Source organism: Peromyscus leucopus, chromosome 4, assembly GCF_004664715.2.
Source record: "Peromyscus leucopus breed LL Stock chromosome 4, UCI_PerLeu_2.1, whole genome shotgun sequence".
Taxonomy (NCBI): Eukaryota; Metazoa; Chordata; class Mammalia; order Rodentia; family Cricetidae; genus Peromyscus; species Peromyscus leucopus.
Window position 1 is genome coordinate 122,098,978 of NC_051066.1, and position 18,152 is coordinate 122,117,129.

The 18,152-nt window shown below is 45.6% G+C and overlaps 1 protein-coding gene across 6 annotated transcripts in view; it reads left to right on the top strand.

Moving 5' to 3' along the window:
- Positions 1 to 18,152, top strand: part of Rin2 (Ras and Rab interactor 2) — a 219,938-nt gene that overhangs the window by 192,092 nt on the left and 9,694 nt on the right. For all 6 annotated transcript variants that reach the window (XM_028881863.2, XM_028881864.2, XM_028881866.2 and 3 more), the window contains 3 exons: positions 862 to 2,019; positions 15,003 to 15,308; positions 17,530 to 17,661. In XM_028881863.2, the coding sequence (XP_028737696.1) occupies positions 862 to 2,019; positions 15,003 to 15,308; positions 17,530 to 17,661 (1,596 nt within the window). The remainder of the gene's footprint in view (positions 1 to 861; positions 2,020 to 15,002; positions 15,309 to 17,529; positions 17,662 to 18,152) is intronic.

Consider the following 18,152-nt stretch of genomic DNA (forward strand, 5'->3'; position numbering starts at 1 on the left):
TAGGTTGACAATCAGACCACACTCTTTGAATGGAAGTTTGAGATTTTTAAAACCTCATACCTAGGTGTCTAGAACCTAGCAAACTCACTTCTCTCTCTCTCTCTCTCTCTCTCTCTCTCTCTCTCTCTCTCTCTCTCTCTCACACACACACACACACACACACACACACACACACACAGAGTGCACCCCCACCCCATCCCACTCCTGTCGGGATGGGACCCTTGAATGCAGTTTTCCTCTGGGTTAGGTTTTAATGCTGAGTGTGTAAAACCTCAAGTAGATTGTGTAACATCCCCCAGGCCCAGCTGCTGGTCCTACCTCATAAAGGGGAACTTGGAGGCCAGATGAATTCCTTGGCTGGCAGCCGCCTCCTTGGAGAGGGCACCCGGGAGGAGTTGATTGGAAAGGGTGGTGGTGCTCTCTGGGCTGAGTGAGATTTTGAAAAGCAAGCTCAGTAGCCCTGTGCCCTTTACGAGCTTATCCTGGATCCATTCCAGTTCTCCTTGTCCTTACCTGTGTGAAGGGCTGGGCTGGAGCTGTCTGTTGGCTCGGCCAACCTTTCTCAAAGGCTTTGAAGGTGAGAGGGCCCTGGAGTTTTCCTGGGAGCCTATACCACCTGGGCCTGGCTGCCTTTCTGCCCTTTCCAGTAAGGGAACATAGTGAAAGGGGGTGGTTGGGGGCAGGGGCGTGTCAAAGGAAAAAAAAACAGACCCCAAGTTAAGCCTCTGTTGCCCTACAGACTCTGTGTGTGTGTGTGTGTGTGTGTGTGTGTGTGTGTGTGTGTGTGTGTGTGTGACTTGTAAAGGAATGGCCCAAGTACACTATATTTACATTCTTGTCTTCACTGATAATGACTTTCAGATTTTTGGAGCTCCTCAGCTGACAAGAAACCCCCAAACTCCCCACCTCCCCATAGGCCTCTCTCCTCAGCCGGCATCTGTCCTGCCTCCTTGCGTCAGCTCTGCCTTATAAATGGAGTGCATTCTATAAAAACCAGGACGCCTTCGGAGCTGGAGTGCAGCCAGACCAACGGAGCCTTGTGTTTTATTAATCCTCTTTTCTTGAAAGTGCACAGCCAGGACCTCAGCACAGGCCCAAAGCGGCCGAGCACAAGGACTCCCAACGCGAATGGCACCGAGAGGCCTCGGTCCCCCCCACCCAGGCCCCCGCCACCCGCTATTAATAGTCTGCACACAAGCCCTGGGCTATCCAGGACTGAACCCCAGACGAGCATGCCAGAAACAGTCAACCATAGCAAACATGGGAACGTAGCTCTGCTTGGAACAAAACCAACTCCCATCCCTCCACCCCGGCTGAAGAAGCAGGCTTCTTTTTTGGAAGCGGAAGGCAGCACTAAGACCTTGACCGCCTGCCGGCCCAGCCGGAGCCCGGAGTCAGAGCCGGAGCCGGAGGAGCCAGAGCTGGGCACAGCTGGGCACGCAGGTGGAGCCCCGCCTAGGGACGCCCCCGGGGATTGCACAAGGGCGCCGCCGCCCGACTCTGAATCACAGCCACCACCGTGCCATGGAGGCAGGCAGAGGCTGAGCGACATGAGCCTTTCCACTTCCTCCTCCGACTCGCTGGAGTTCGACCGGAGCATGCCCCTGTATGGCTACGAGGCTGACACCACCAGCAGTCTGGAGGACTACGAAGGGGAGAGTGACCAGGAGACCATGGCACCTCCCATCAAGTCCAAAAAGAAGAGGAACAGCTCTTTTGTGCTGCCCAAGCTCGTCAAGTCCCAGTTGCGAAAGATGAGCGGGGTATTCAGCTCCTTCATGACCCCTGAGAAGCGGATGGTCCGCAGGATCGCTGAGCTGTCCCGGGACAAATGCACCTATTTCGGGTGCCTGGTACAAGACTACGTGAGCTTCCTGAAGGAGAACAAGGAATGCCATGTGTCCAGCACTGACATGCTGCAGACCATCCGACAGTTTATGACCCAGGTCAAGAACTATTTGTCTCAGAGCTCCGAACTGGACCCCCCTATTGAGTCGCTGATCCCCGAAGACCAAATTGGTAAGTGCCGTTCTCCCCACCCTCAAATGTAAGATCTGCTGTGACCCTTGTCAGATGGTGCGTCCTGTTAGACGTTTTAAAGCTTACTCTGGAGTTACAAATGACACCATCTCCCACCTGATGTGAATGGAAAGATCTCCCTTTTAAGGCAGATGCTACACAGCAAGCTACAAGTGTTTGTACCACTTTGCAGGGTCCCAGCTGCTGCCTGCTCTCGCCCTCTGTGTGTGTGTGTGACACATCTGTTGAGCATTTTCTGAGTGTGCATCTCTCTGTAAGCCGCATGCTCGTAGACAGTATTTTTTGCTGTCTTTTGCGAGGCTGTGGGTGTTTTGTTTTGTAGCATGTGTTAGGAGCATGAAGACTAGGTGGGAAGAGCACACCTGTGTACAAGCCCGAGGCCAGAAATCAGAGCACACACCAATACTTGGGACCCTGGGACCTTGTCTTGCCTCAAGAGTAACCTCAGTGCTGACTTTCACCCTACAGAGTCTGTATCCAGCACAGTGTGGGAATAAACAAGAAATGGGAAAGACAAGTTTATTAGGTGTACCTTAACAATAAGGGACATACTTTGGAGATCACATGAAAGGCATTCTGTCCAGAGTCAAGGGGAAATGCTTTCTCTGTGACCTCACAGGAGGGCTGAATTGTTAATAGTTACTTTGGTAAGCAGCTTGCCAAGGCAAAGTTGAATTTGGCAAGCAGTCTTTTTTTTTCCAGGGCGAGAGTATCCAAGGTTTTTTGTTTTTTGTTTTTTGTTTTTTTATTGTTTTGTTTTGTGTTGATTTCAGAAGGTTGACTCTAAAAGGTTAATTTCAGAAGCTTCATTCAGTGGGTAGCAACAGCCAAGAGTTTGCAAACATTTCCATGGTTTAGCTAAACTCAGATTTCTTCTTTCTGATTGGGTGTGTTTGTTGAAAGTAGTAAACAGTGTGTGGTAGAGCATGTTTCTCTCTCTCTCTCTCTCTCTCTCTCTCTCTCTCTCTCTCTCTCTCTCTCTCTCCTACTTTGAATTTGAGCAGCTCTTTGATTTGGTCACAAAAGACTCAAAGCCCTGTTTGTTTTCCTGTGGTGCTCTGACCTAGCCCAGGGTTGTTTGGGCGTGGCTAGAGGAGCTGGGGTGCCCCGGAGAGAGTAGTTGAAAGGAATGTGTCTTTGTGGTGTGTCTCAGAATTGAAAGCGCTTCAGGAGACTTACTCAGAATGCAAAATGTCCACAGAAGTTGCCCTTTTCCCCTAGAGTCTTCCCCTCTCCTGAAGATCAACTCCAAATTCAGAGTCACAGAGACCCCCTACCTGGATGAGACACTTCCTCCCAGGACTAGGGGAAGCTCAGAGGCTATGGGCAGGAATCAGCCACCTTTGCAGGCAGTACCAGCAAGCCCACAGGGGAGGAGCTCCTTGGGGAACAGGGCCTCAGCGTGTGTGTGTGTGTGTGTGTGTGTGTGTGTGTGTGTGTGTGTGTGTGTGTGTTTAGAGCTCAAAGCTCATCGTTTCCAAAGGCATCCTGAAAGTTGCCACATCTCTAGAGCCTCCCAGACAAGCTGAGCAGCCTGAACAAGCTCCTTCAGTGAGTGCTCCCCACTCCCTCTCCACATACACCCCCCCTTCAAAATATATCCTATCCCTTGAGGGATGGAACAAGGCAGGTGATATGTCAACCCATACCCCTAGTAGCTGGCAAGTTCAGAACTTGAACTGGTATGAAGTTGTACTATGTGGCACAGAGCAGCCTTGAACCCTCTCAGTCCCCCTGCCTCAGCCTTCTTAGTGCTGGGATTGATGTAGGCATGAGCCACCATGTGTGGCAAGTCCCTGTTGTGCCAGCCTAACCCCTCAGCTACTGCTTGTGTTTCTGTTTTGTCATAGAGGAATTGTGACAGTTTGCTGGCCATGTGCTGTGGCTAAGACCTATAGAAATATCGTCTTGCTTTGTATTGGTTTTGCTGTTTGTTTGTTTGGTTGGTTGGTTGGTTTTGTTTATTTAAGTCAGAAGTCTGTCTAGCTAGACTGCTTAGTCTGTTTGTACAGTCTGGCTTCCAGCAGTCCTTCTACTCAGTTTCAGGAATAGCCGGGACTACAAGAGTGTGCTGCCATGCCCAGCCTGGTTTGGGGTGTTTTGTATTTTTTTTTTTTTTTTGTATTTGCATTTGCCTGAAGGCAGGCAGCTTTTCCTGTTGCTTCATGAATGAAAAACATAGTGTTTTGAAAGGACTTTGAAAAGTGCCAGACTTTTAAAGTAAGGGGAAGGCTACTGTAGCAGAGGTCAGCCTGTGAAACTGCATCAAGGGGAAGAAGCCATCCGAGTTATTAGAAAGCCAGTCCCCTTCGATGTGGAAGTGACTAAATTACGACTCTGGTGAGAACATTGATTTAACCCAGTTGTCAGTGTTTTACATTTCGCTGGGTGGCCTACTGAGGACTTGTTGGTACAGTGACACTTTTGAGACTCATAACTCCAGAACAAGTATATTTCTGCGTATATTATCCATCATTTGCCAGTTCAGAGAGAGGCCAAGTTATGGAGAGCTATGGGCAGAGGGTGAGCCTGAGCCTGTAGGGGAGTGGCATGCAGCCCAGAGCTCCTGATCTCTATTGTATGTGTGCTCATTCCCACACCTCCCTTCCCAGAAGGAATACTGGAATCTTCACTGCTCTGAAGCACTCATACTTTAATGCTACCTACAGAATCCCAAGCCTCGAGTTTGTTCTGAACAGGTGTCTGTGAGTGCTGGGAAGGCTTTTCAAGAATGCCATTTGGGTTTCTCTGCTTGAAAAGAATTTCATCCAGTCTTTCCCTCTGGAGGACTGAACTTAGGAGACAGGAATTTGAATTAAATCCCATACTTACAGAACATCCATTCTGAAGCCACGGAAGTGGGAGGAGACATTTCATGAGTTAACCCCAGTAGAATTAGAGAGGTCATTCACAGGTAAAAGTGACCTCATGAACAGGATCTCTTCACTACATGTAGATGGTGATGCCATTGTCTTCCAAGGATCTTAAGTTACACAGAGCAAAGGAGTTGGGTTGGGAGAAGAGTTCTTGCTCACGTGCTGACTCTGCTCTTCTTTCTAGTGCTTTCTAGTCAAGTGTAAATTGTATGTGGTGAGTCAGTCTCAAAATAAAAAGCTGCCACTGTTGATGGTCATGTCCTGCCATGGGGCATTTTCATTCTATTGAGACTGTCGCTCTGGAGAACTTCCATCCCAAAGTCCTGCCATTTAGAGGTTCTTGAATTCATGGAGTTGCCTAGCATCAGCTTGGCCAGTCTGTTGAACAATGAAGTCAATGAGGGTGCCAGATGGGCCAGTTCCTTGTGAACCTCTCCCGCTTCATTCCAGGCCTACCAATGGGCTTCCTTGCTGGACAACTGTCATTCACCTTCACCTCTCCAAGGTGAAGAACAAGCCAGTGTTTGAACAGAACAGAACACACTTGGAGGCTTTCCGCAAAGCTCTGTAGTCAGTCCCTGGCTGGCAGAGTGAATTAGACTCTTAACTGTATCCCTTGATATGAAGTACCAGGACAGATGGGTGTGACAATACTTTAATCCCAACATTCATTCCTTGTTCGCATCCTTGCTTTGGTCTCTGACAACCAATGAGATAGAGTCCAGATTTTCTTGTTTAAAAAATAAAAATCTCCACTTTGCCAAACTTGTTGCAGTATTGGATGTTTAATTTTAGTAGAACTCTTTTTCCCCTTTGATTTGATATCAGCCTTAGGAGATCCTCCTGTTTCCAAGTCTTGCTCTGAGAAAAGCAAAAATTCTCTAACTCTGAAAATGGTAGCATCCCTCAGAGTCTCTATTTCATATAAACTGCTCACCACAGATGACTAATAGTGGCAAAGCACCCAATTCCACATTCCTAACAATTAGTAGTGAAAAATAAGACAATATTATTTTTTTCTGTAATTGCTATAAACCAAAACATGATTTCTTCCCAAGAGCATTTTAATTCTTTGAAGAAGCATCCTTAAATTCAATTCCCACATTTGTCAAAGAGCACATTAATTTATGTACTCAAGCTTTTTGGGTTTTTTTTTGTTTCTTGTTTGTTTTACTGGAAAAATGGTACTAAGATGTGGTTGAATACCACAGAATAAAGCACTTATAAAAAAGAGGACATTGAGAGCCTGGTGCAGGAGTGAATGACTACAGGCCCAGCTAGTCAAGAGGTTGAGGATAACTTGAGCCCAGGAGTCTGAGGCAACATAGTGAGAAACCCTACCTTTAAAAAAAGGTAAGGCCACATGTAATTTGTCCAAGTTAAACAATCACTGCTACTTTGGTTCAGGTTACAGTGAAGGTTTTTGGGTTTGGAGGTTGTTTTATTTTTGTTTTTGAGTGAACTTGTTGAGTTTCTCTTGTTTTTAATGGGTGTTTGTTTTGTTTTATATAGAGGTTCTTTTTTGTTGTTGATTTTGGGGCTTTTGGAGGGGGGAGGGTGATCTCCATTGGCCCGGAACTTGCTCTGTAGACAAGGCTGGAGCTCATTAGGTAGACAAGGCTGGAGCTCACTGTGTAGAAGAGGCTGGCCTCAAACTTGTGGCCTCTGCCTCTCAAGTGCTGCAGACTAAGTGTTGTTTTTAATGAGTGTCTAAGTCGGGCTCAAGCTACAGGATCTGATAGCATTTGTATTAAATTCACAACGTGATTTAAGTCCTTAATTATTGGCTTTTTGAAAAGCTATTCTTAGGCATGTGGCCAGAGAGATGCTGGTGCCAAACTGAGATTGAAACCTGCATCTTTTGACTTCTAATTTAGGTCATGTGACTCTGCCACCCGAAAGGACTGGGTCTCGCAGTAGAGTTAAAGAGCTGATCATGGGAGAAAGAGTGGTCACTTCTAGAATGTGAAAAGAATGCCTATATTATTGTTGAAAATTAATTTAAATGCTAAATAATTTTTATTTTCCCCCTCTTGGTACTGAGGATTGAACCTAGAGCTTGGCACATAGTAGGCAAGCATGAACTATACCCTTAGCCTTCATTTTTTTTTTTTTTTCTGTTTCAAGACAAGGTCTTACTAAGTTGTCCAGGTTGGTTTGACTTATGACCCTCTTGTCTCAACTTCCCAAGTAGCTGGGATTACAGGCATCCACTACCAAGTCCGGCTTCATTCTTACTTCAGAATATCAAAATTGGGTCAGTTGTATTATATCAGCCACAAGAAGGTCCACCACCCTGTAGCTGAGAACCTCTGAGTCACTGACTCCATGATAGTCCACCCAAGGAGCTGCCAGTCCTACCATTCCCAAAGCCCTATTCAGAGGTTGAAAGTGGAGATGGCATTACAAACAAGGGTGTCTATGCTAGGCTCTTTGCTGTGCTAGACGATTATTCCATGTCCTAGGCAGGAAATACCAGGGGAAAGAGAAGTTTATGCCCAAACTGAAGAGCGACTCATGGGGCCCCAAGGTTCACACTGATTGACTAGAAGAATGTGGGTGTCTATAGGAGTCCAGCTCCAGCCTGCTCCTACCTATCCAAGGGTTCTTGGGTGGAGGAGAGAGGAATGAGGAAAATTAGGTGGAAAGATAGACCTAGATGATGAAGAGAAAGACAGAGACACAGGATAGCTTCGGGAGGGCCCTGGGTCAATACCCAGCCACCCAGAGATTTATTCAAAAGGGCTTTTTATAATATGCCAAAGGAAGAGGCCAAAGACCTCCTCCTTGCAAGATGAAAGCACACCGTACAGCCAAGTGTAGACCCTTCCAGACACCTGATAAACACACCCATGGCCAAATCATCTCCTTATACAGCCCTGCTGGGTAAAGCAAGCTCAGATTCTCTGACTCTGAGTAAGGTCTTACTAGATAGCCTCTGTGGGCCAGCATAGAAGAATTAGTTTGCTTTCCTACTGCACTACTCCCAGAAGGAATTCCAGTTGACTGTCTAGACTAAGTGGGTAGTGTATAGGCTGAGCTTTTAGTGGTCTACAGGTCTGACTTTCAGCCCAGGTCCATAAGCTCAATGTCTAAACAAAGGCCAAGCTCACTTTCTCTTCTTCCCTGCCTTTAAAAAAACAAAACAAAACTGGTCTTTTACTGGAAGGCACTAAAATCAGCTGTAGAGATTCCTTGTGTAAGACAATACATGAATAAAGCCCATATGTTTTCATGATGGCCTTCCCTGAAACTCACCAAAATGAGCAAAACTGAAAGTGAGAGGCTGGAGAGAGCAGTTAAAAGCATGTGTTACTCCTTCAGTGGACCCAAGTTCAGTTCCCAGAACCCATCTTGGGTTGTTCACAACCTCCTGTAACTCTACTCCAAGGCATCTGATGCCATCTTCTGGGCTCCTCAGGTACCCGTACTCATGTGCATATACCCATACTCAGATATATATGCATACACATAATTAAAAATAAGAAATGTAAGTGATTCACAATGCCAGTGCTTGCCATCTGTATATTGATACTGGTATATTGGGCTGGTAATACCTTTCTTAAAATGATAAAGCATCATTGTTGATGAGCCAAAGTGTGTGTGGATGACATGCCCCCAGCAAATGTATGTTCCAAGCCATCCCAGCAGAGCTTCAGTGGAGACAATCCCACACCTGGCCATGATGTCCTCACTAGTTAGGTGTCTGTGATCTGCACAGGTAAGGAAACACATCATCTTCATGCTGGTACCCAAAGGAAGGGTTTTCTGTTTAATGCTTGGGATATGTGCTACCTGGAAGATCTCTGCTGGAGTCTGGGTCAGTTCCGGGAATCTCCCCGGGGTGAGATTTTTCAGAAGACTTCCTGTCGAGGAAAAATATCGAATGTGCCCCATTGTCTTGGCAGTGGCAACAAAGAACACCAACGTGTGAGGCTCTTACAGGGGAGGCAATGAAAGGTGGACCAATGGAAAGCTTCATTGGAATCATGTTAGAAAAAGTAGAGCAGACCCAGGAGGAGCTTGTGAGAAGGCACAGAAGCATAGGCCAGCAATGTAATCTGGTCTTCTTCAATCACCAGACCCAAACCTCCGCTAAGGATAGCTTGAACCCACCCTTCATGCCACGCTCAGCAGGAGGCCTGGGTATTCTCCTAGCCCCTGCCTACGCCATGTTTTCTCATCTGAAGTAGGGCTGGGGCTTTTTTCCTCTTGTAGTTCCCCTGCTGTGATGGCTACAGGACCACTCAAGATATCCAGCTCTCTGTGCTTTCCGGGCTGTTAGACAGGAATAGAATGAGGCTGTGTTGAAACTCTAGAGGAACTGAAGCACGGCTAGAAAGCCTTGGATCCTCAATCTTTGAACCAAAGGGAAGGAGCTGGCAGATGTGAGTACCCAAGCCAGGAAAGGGGACTCTGGAAACCAGAGGGCTCTGAATCTACCCACAATTCACACTGAAAAGCAAAACAAAGACCTTGACCTGGATCATTAAACCTGGGGTGTCTTTTCAGAGGCACCATCATTGGTTCTGAGGAGGGAAGCAGTAACTTCAGGGTTCTTAGTAGGTGTCAGGCGCACCCTGGGTACTCAGGGCAAGAGACCTCACCAAGTCCTCTCCTCAGGTCCAGAGTGAGGTTGGAGGCGGCTCTAGCAGATGAAGGAACTGAGCCAGGGGAAGGCCACCCCACATTTAAAAAGTGGTCATTTATTCTTTATGTCTGACTCTGGTACCCTTTGTAAACAGCATCCAGCTTCCCTCAGCTACCCACTCTGCTGAGAGAAATGTCTCTGCTGTGATGTGTCCCAAGAAGAGCCAAGGCTGGACCACTAAATATGAGATCTCAGCTTGGCTGCTGATAACATGTATGCACATGTATGTCAGTGCATGAAAAAAAAAAAAGTGTAAACTCACTGTCAACTTTTTACACAGTGGAAGGCCCAGGATTTCTCTAGCCCCGACTGTCCTGGAACTCTCTATGTAGACCAGACTAGCCTCAGAGTCACAGAGATCCACCAGTCTTTGCCTCCCAAGTGCTGGGATTAGAGGCATGTACCACCAAGCCTGGCTGTTCTAGTATTTTCTTGTTACTGGAAAAAATAGAAGGAAAATGTAATGAGCATCAGGAATAGCAGTCACCTATCCTTGCCCATGAAGGGGTATTTGCACTCTTCCACGACATGTGTTCTCTGTTGATGGAGTGCAGCTGACTTCCTAGCTAGAAGCCCTGAAGCAGGTGTTCGGGGTTAGCATCCCGGCTTCCCTCTTGCTTGCTGCATGGCACGGATTTTTTCCTGTGTGGAGTGATTATGCCATAGTCCTCCTTGTATGGGGTTTGTTTAAGGATTTGAAGAGTTGGTGGACCCAAGATGGCTAGGATAGTGTTGCTATTCTTAGTTGAAAAAATTTGGGTTTCTTGTGTTGGCGTTAAAGCAACCAGATATGACGGAAAAGCAGCAGAAAGGAGCAAAATTGGTAATCTTCCAGAAGTGTGAGCGCTGCTGCCATTTGGTTTTGGTTTTGGTCTGAGCTAGCCCTCATTCTGAAAGGTCCCATTTCTTATGTTCCTCAAATAATGTTTCTCTCTTGCTTAAGAGCAGAAGCTTGAGTTTCTTGTTGGAGAGAAGCAATGGGGGTCACTCAGTGGGGTCACTGGTCCTTTTTTTTTTATTTCAAACCTTCCCCCTATTCTTTATTGAGGATTTAATAGGGGTGGTCAGTAAGAGTACATGTCCAGAAAACAAACTGAAGAGACCAGTCCTAGTTTTAAAGCGTGGTCTTTAAAAAAGAATAAATAAACAAACAAAACCTAGAAAAACTACCTAGCACTGTCCACAAACATCACCTGCTCTGCACACCACATGTGTGTCTGACGCCACTGTGCTTGGCACAAGAGTTTGCTCACTGGGTTGCCAAATATGAGGAGATGGAAAGTCCCAAGTCTCAAACCCACCTTTGGGAGGCTAGAAAGGGCTTGGGGGTATGTATGAATAGGGTGCTCTGAGCTGTCGGGAGAGGTGTTTACAGACAAGGAAAAGGAAGTCGTTGGTCACCTACACAGAAAACAGCAGCTGTGCTGAGAGCGAATGGTCCCCATCAAACACCTGGCATGCCCAGGTAATGAGTCACTGGTTTCAACCGATTTGAGCTAGACACAATTTGGACAAATTCCTAGACCAATTTCAGATTCCTGAAAACAAGGTCAAAAGTTGCGCCCAAGTGACCACACTTTGTCATGTTATCCATTGTGAAGCTAGCAGAGGCCTTTTTCTCTACTACATAGCTGAGTGACTTCTTTTTTAATATAATCATTTTATTAATTGTTAGAGAATTTTTGAGAATTTTCTCCAAGTCCTCTAAGAGCCACCATTTCCTCCGTCATACTTACCTCTATTCTGTGTCTTTTTTTTTTTTTTTTAAGAAGACACTATCTCTAGGCAGATGCTCTGGCCTCTTACAAGCTTTATACCATTGAGTGACTTTTTGTTTGTTTGATTGGTTGGTTTTTTGTTGTTGTTCTTTTTAGACAGGGTTTCTCTGTATAGTTTTGCTGCCTGTCCTGGATCTTACACTGTAGACCAGGCTGGCCTTGAACCCCCAGAGATCCGCCTGGCTCTGCCTCCCGAGTGCTGGGATTAAAGACGTGTGCCACCACCACACAGCCTTCGTGACTTCTAAAATGAACAAGGAGTCAGCCAACCATAGAAGCTGAGGGAGGAAGATTGCTGTGAGTTTGGAGCAAGCTTGGTCTACATAGTAACTCCCAGGACAGCCTGGGCTACTAGCTAGAATCAAGTGAAATCAGAGGGTTGATTCAAGTTTCCCCTCCATTTCAATACCAGGAATTATTTTTACTTTTGTGTTTTAAGAAAATGGGCTACTCCTAACAGATTGCCACAGTCTCACCACACCAAGGCCAGCACTGGTCCCTGGCCATGTAGATAGAAGAATGGAAGAGGGAACCTATTCAATTTGCTGGGCATGAAACCCTCCATTATTCTTACCCTCTGTGAACAGCCCAGCACATTTTGGAGATGGTTTGTGTAACTCTTGGGTACAGAAGTGACTGGGCTCATTCTGAAGTTACACATTGTTCTGAGAATTCCAGGTAAAAGCCCCATGCTGGTCTTCAATTGTCTTCTGTCTACATGTGTTTTGGAGGGAGTTTCTGTACTACCAGCCAGCTCCCAAATAACACAGAGACTTATTATTAACTATAAATGCTCTGCTGATAGCTTAAAGTAGCTCTTATAACTTAAATTAATCCATTTCTACTAATTTACATGTTGCTACATGGCTCATGGCTTGTTACCTCATTTTTCACACATCCTGTTCCCTCTGCGTCTAGCTGGCAACTCCACTCTTCTTCCCAGAGTTCTCTCAGTCTGACTCTCCCACCTAACCTCTTCCTGCCTAGCTATTGGCCAGCTGGCTATTTATTAAACCAAGGAGAACAATACATCTTCATAGTATACAAAAGGATTATTCCACAGCACTTGAGTATTTGCATACATAAAGTGCACTAGTCTTAAGCACTGAGTCTAATATATGGACACTCATATAGGACCACCTAAATCTAGAAGCAGAACTTCTTCATCCTCCTCACATACACCAAAGTGGCCCTGTGACCCTCAGTTCCTTCCCAAGGGCAACTGCCAACCTGTGTTAGACTTTATAGAGATGAAAGGCTGTGGGAGATTTGCGTATCATGCCTCTTTCACTCCCAGTGTGGCGTCTGGAGTTTCACACATACTGCATGTGGAACAGTGTGCTTAACTGAATGAATGTGTCCCATTGTCTGAGACCCATTGTAGTACACTACAGTGTGAATATATCCCATGCAGCCATTATTTTGAACAAGGTTTTGGATTCTCTCCAATTTGGAGCAATAATGAAAAGCACTGCTCCAAACATTTGTATGCATTCCTAATTAATGATTGGCATGACCCATCCACTTCTTTGGAGACCTGTTCTACCAAGGTGCAGGTGAGTGATATTCATGAATGCCGCTTTCAGAACCCTTGAATGAGATAAAATTGGTTAGTGCTTACAAAGTGACTTGAAATTTAAAATCACTTACTTAGGGGCTGGTGGAGAGTGCCGCTCAGTGTTAGAAAACTTGTTTAATATGCTCAAGGCCCTGAGTTTGATCCCTAGCACTCCAAAAAGGAGAGAGAGAGAAAAAAATAGATGATTTACCTTGAAAAGCTGTCTAAGTGCTTGTTCCAAGTAGCCATGTCTCCTCAAGCAAGCCATTTATGGATTTCTGCTTCGTCATCTGTAAAATATGCATAGTATTTATGTTATGCAAAAGTAAGGAGCTGTTGCAAGGATTAGATTATTATTAAGTGAAGTATCTGCATAGGGCTTAGCTCATCTAAGCACTCAGTTGCTGTTATTGATTTTTTTAATGGTAATGATCATGCAGGATAAAGTCAAAGAAGCTATGAAGTCACACAAGCTTATTAACACAACCAGTGCAAACCAAGTGACCTGTTTAATGTCTCACGTGAAGTGAGAGTGTTGTTCTGCTTTTTCTTCTTCCTATTAACCCCTTGCGCATCTATTTTGATCTTTAAAAAAAGATAGAGTATGGAAGTGGAGGAACAAAGGAAACCTAGGCTGAGGAAATCTGGTCACTGTGGGATCAGCATTAACCTCTAGATTCAGTTCTGACTTTGAGGTACAGTCAAGTTGTTCGTGATTTGCACATCTGACTTAGATTATTCTCCACCCCCCAGACTTCTAATAATAGACAGTAATCTGAATTCAATATGACCTAACCCAATATCAAGAATTCCAGAAGCCAGAGAAAGAACCCAACTCTTTCCAGTCTTAGAAATAAGTGGATCCGTGCACTTGCAAAATGGAACCATATTAGTGTCATATATCAGTTAGTCACCACAGTATGACTCAGGTGGAATTGATGAGAACTGCAGCATGTTAGATGAAAAAGTTGGCACTGAAAAAGCAGAGAATTTATCATTGGGCAAATTCTCTTCAGCCTAGAAACACAGATTTATATTACTGTCCGTTTTAGTATCGGCAATGGAAACTGGGTGACCATTCAAAGAAGGAAAAAGTAACTCCACCCACACCTAAAGGTTTTCCTAACTCCATAGAAATGTAAATGTTTCAACTTTTCATTTTGAAATAGTATCAGACTTACAGGAAAATTGCACAAATAATACAAAGAAATGCCCCGCCTCCACCCAGATTCCCCAGTGTTAGCCCTTTGTCACAGTCCCTTTGTTCTTCTTTCTCATTGTTCACACACACACATACACACACATACACACACACACACACACACACACACACACACACACACACCTTCCTTGTTTCTGAACCAATATGGCCCCTTTGCCCCGATTTTCATTGTGTTTCCTAAAACCCAAGCAAACTGTGGTATAGTTATCAAACTTGAAAAAACAATATTGAAGCTGTGTTTATGCAGTTACCAAAGCTGCAGGCTGTATTCAGATCTCACCTAATACCCCACTGATGCCCTCTGTTGCAAATGAGATGAGGTGTTTGGTTCCAAATCCAATCCAAGATCACACCTTCAGTATTAGAACCCCTTTAGCCTGACGTACACAGCAGTGGACCACAACAGAGAAGAGACCCTGCCTCAAATAAGGTATGAGATGAGACTGGATGCCTGCAGTAGTCTTCTGGCCGCCATGTTCTTGCCATAGCATGTATCCACCCTCGCCCTCTCACACACAAGCATTTTTTAAAAAAGGAAGAAAATCCTATAAGCTAACATATTAACAGGAAAGGACAGTAGTACACCTGGGTCAGAAGAAGGTCTTCTGAAATATTTACTTGTATGTAGGGAGATTAAAATAAGCCTGCTTGTTTTATTGATTGTGTGTAAGGAAGGTATGACCAGGGAAAGGTCACTTTTCCTGGCATGTGAGTCCTGGTGGTTCTGTGTGTAGTCTGTTGCATGTTAAATATCCTGATGACATGTTTGCCTTCTCCTCTGAAGGCTGTATAGAGTCACAGATGTGCATCCCGAGAGAGGGCCAGTTGCAATTCTCTCTTCAGACAATGGTCACAGTAGCTGCGTTTTCTTTGGCAGATGTGGTGTTGGAGAAGGCCATGCACAAATGCATCTTGAAGCCCCTCAAGGGCCACGTGGAGGCCATGCTGAAGGACTTCCACACAGCTGACGGCTCGTGGAAACAACTCAAGGAAAACCTGCAACTCGTGCGCCAGAGGAACCCACAGGAGCTGGGGGTCTTTGCCCCGACCCCTGACTTGGTGGACCTGGAGAAAATCAAAGTGAAATTCATGACCATGCAGAAGATGTATTCGCCAGAAAAGAAAGTCATGCTTCTGCTTCGGGTCTGCAAGCTCATCTACACTGTCATGGAGAACAACTCAGGTGAGGCAGCCTGTCTGTCACTCTGTGTCCAGACTTCCAGTCGAGCCCCAGTGTCCCTTCCCTTCCGGCTCTCAGTTTCCTCTATCAGCCTATAGAAATGTAAGCGCTGCTGGTGGAATTTGTCAAATGAGCCTTGTGCAACAGAGTCATCTCAGTCAGTGGTCTCGGATAAGGACAAAGTAAGAGTTGCCTACAGTGCTGACGTAAATAACAGCGTTAGTGCGATGGAGTGCTTATGACTATGTTGCCCTCCCTCTGTGAAGCTGTTTCTTTACTGGGGTCTTCGGCCGCCTTAATCGTCTGCCCTGCAGTTTCCACATCTGTTTTTACATATGACCCTCTCCTTCATAACTGAGAATTATGTGAGACAACTCAATCTGAACCCCAAGTGCAATGAGAATATTAGTGAGAACCTCTACCACACGCGGGCCCATGAGGGCTTATGCTGATAATCTACAGCACCGTGCATGAGAAATCTGGAATGTTTGGTAAAAGTGAGGCTGCGTTAGTCAGTTCTTTAGTATGGGCTGAAGCATTGAGATCAGAACTCATCAAAGAATTACAAAGTAGGAAATAAGTCCTCAGATTTCCCCAGGCTCTTTCCTAAAGATGCAGAAGTACCCCATGATTCATGGTTAGTGACCAAATCCGCCCTGTTCTGGCCTTCAAAGAGCTTCCTGTAATACAGTGGGCAATTATCAACTTTTTCCTGACAGAAATTGCCTTAGTAGAGAAGCCACGGACTCTGTTACCCATTGCTGGATTAGATAGGAATGTGTGTGCACTGCAGACTGCTGAGTGAGAACCTTAATCTCTGAGCTCTTGGGACCAGGGAGATGGTTCCCCAGGCAAAGCATTTGTCAGGCAAGCATAAGGACCAGAGTTCAGATTCCCAGCATCCACAGAAATGCTGGGTGGATGTGTGTGGTAGCCTATCCACAGTCCCACACCAGGAGACAGGGACAGGATCCCCGTGGTAAGGTGAATAGCTAGAATAGCCGAATAGGTGAACTCCGGGTTCAGGAGAGACTCTGCCTCAGTAAATACAGAAAAGAGCAAGTGAGGAAGATACCTAACTAATGTCAACCTCTGGCCCCTACACACACACACACACACACACACACACACACACACACACACACACACACACACACACCAGAGCCCATAAACTATTGCCAGTCTGTGGCTAGACATGGCCTCTGAAATTTGAAGCACATATCTCTATAGTTCATGAGATCATTTATAAAATTTTCCAGAATAATACCTGCTCAGCATTGCATTGTTCTGCAGCACCGTCTCTCCACCTGCACACTAGCGACGGCTCAGTCATGACCAACTTCCTTGTGGGGGCTGTCCTGCTCCCTGTGGGGAAGCCGAGCGGCCTCCTGGATACCGTTCCCACTCTCACCTTCCAGCTGTGATCTGAAAAATGTTTCCAGATACTGTACATGTTCTCTTGGTCAGCAAAGTAACCACAGTTAAGAACCACCATTGCAGGCCGGGTGGTGGTGGCACACGCCTATAATCCCAGCACTCGGGAGACAGAGCCAGGTGGATCTCTGTGAGTTCGAGGCCAGCCTGGTCTATAGAACAAGATCCAGGACAGGCATCAAAGCTACAGAGAAACCCTGTCTCAAAAAACCAAAACCAAACAAACAAACAAACAAAGAGCCACCATCTTAAAGAATATGAGAAATAAGGACTGTTTTATTTGTTTGTTTACTATATATTGCTATTAATCAGGTGCTATCATCAACACACATTTAAATAAATTAAATTAAATGAACATTGAGCAGAGAGCAAAATCTTTTCCTGGTTTAAGTTTGATCTGTCATTACATTTGTGATCAGTAAGTGAGCTAGAAAGAGTTAGCCCAAGGAAAGATTTTATTAAGGGTTTATATCATACCTTGCTAACAGTTTAAAACACAGGCACTTTGTTCTAGTGTATAAATCTTAAAAATGGGAAGAAAATCTGAACTAGGTTGACTGTCCCATAGGCATTCATTCTGGGACTGTGAGCAAGGGCTGGTCTCAGTAAACAGTAGAGGAAGAGTCTAGGGCCACGTAGGTAGAATTCCAGAAACTCCTACGCCTGTTTATAAGTAGCACATTTCCCCAGCATGACTCCTTGGTGGCTAATAATAGCAGCAAAAAGGATGTGAAAAAAAAAAGAGACATTGATAAAAATATCCTACTTTGCCCTCTCTTCCTGATCCTAGGGAGGATGTATGGTGCGGATGACTTCTTGCCTGTGCTGACCTATGTCATAGCCCAGTGTGACATGCTTGAATTGGACACTGAGATCGAGTACATGATGGAGCTCTTAGACCCATCACTGCTGCATGGAGAAGGTAATGTACCCTGGCGTGTCAGAGGAACTAGGCAGCTAGGTTTTCTGACGGTGGGGGCCACTTAGCGGGGGTTACACGTTTTAAAACTGACATGAGATTCATGGAATGCAAAATTAGCCCTTTTGAAACTGGGCACGGTGGTCCACACCTGTCACCAGCATTTAGGAGGTAGAAGCAGCAAGGTTATGGGACCCAGACAGGCCTGAGCTACATAGCAAAGGCCTGTCTCAGAAAGCACAATGAGAACTGGGAAAAGAGCTCAGCCAGTGAAGTGCTTGTGGACCTGAGTTCAAGCCCCATCATGCACATCAAAAAGCTCGACATGGAGGTGTACATCAGCAGTCCCAACAGTGGGGAAGCCCAGATGTAACACTGGAGACGGGTGGAATGCTAGGGCTGACTAGCCAGGCAGCCTGACAAATCAGTGAGCTCCAGGCCAATGAGAGATCCTTTCTCAAAAAACAAGGTGTATGGCATCTGAGGAATAACAC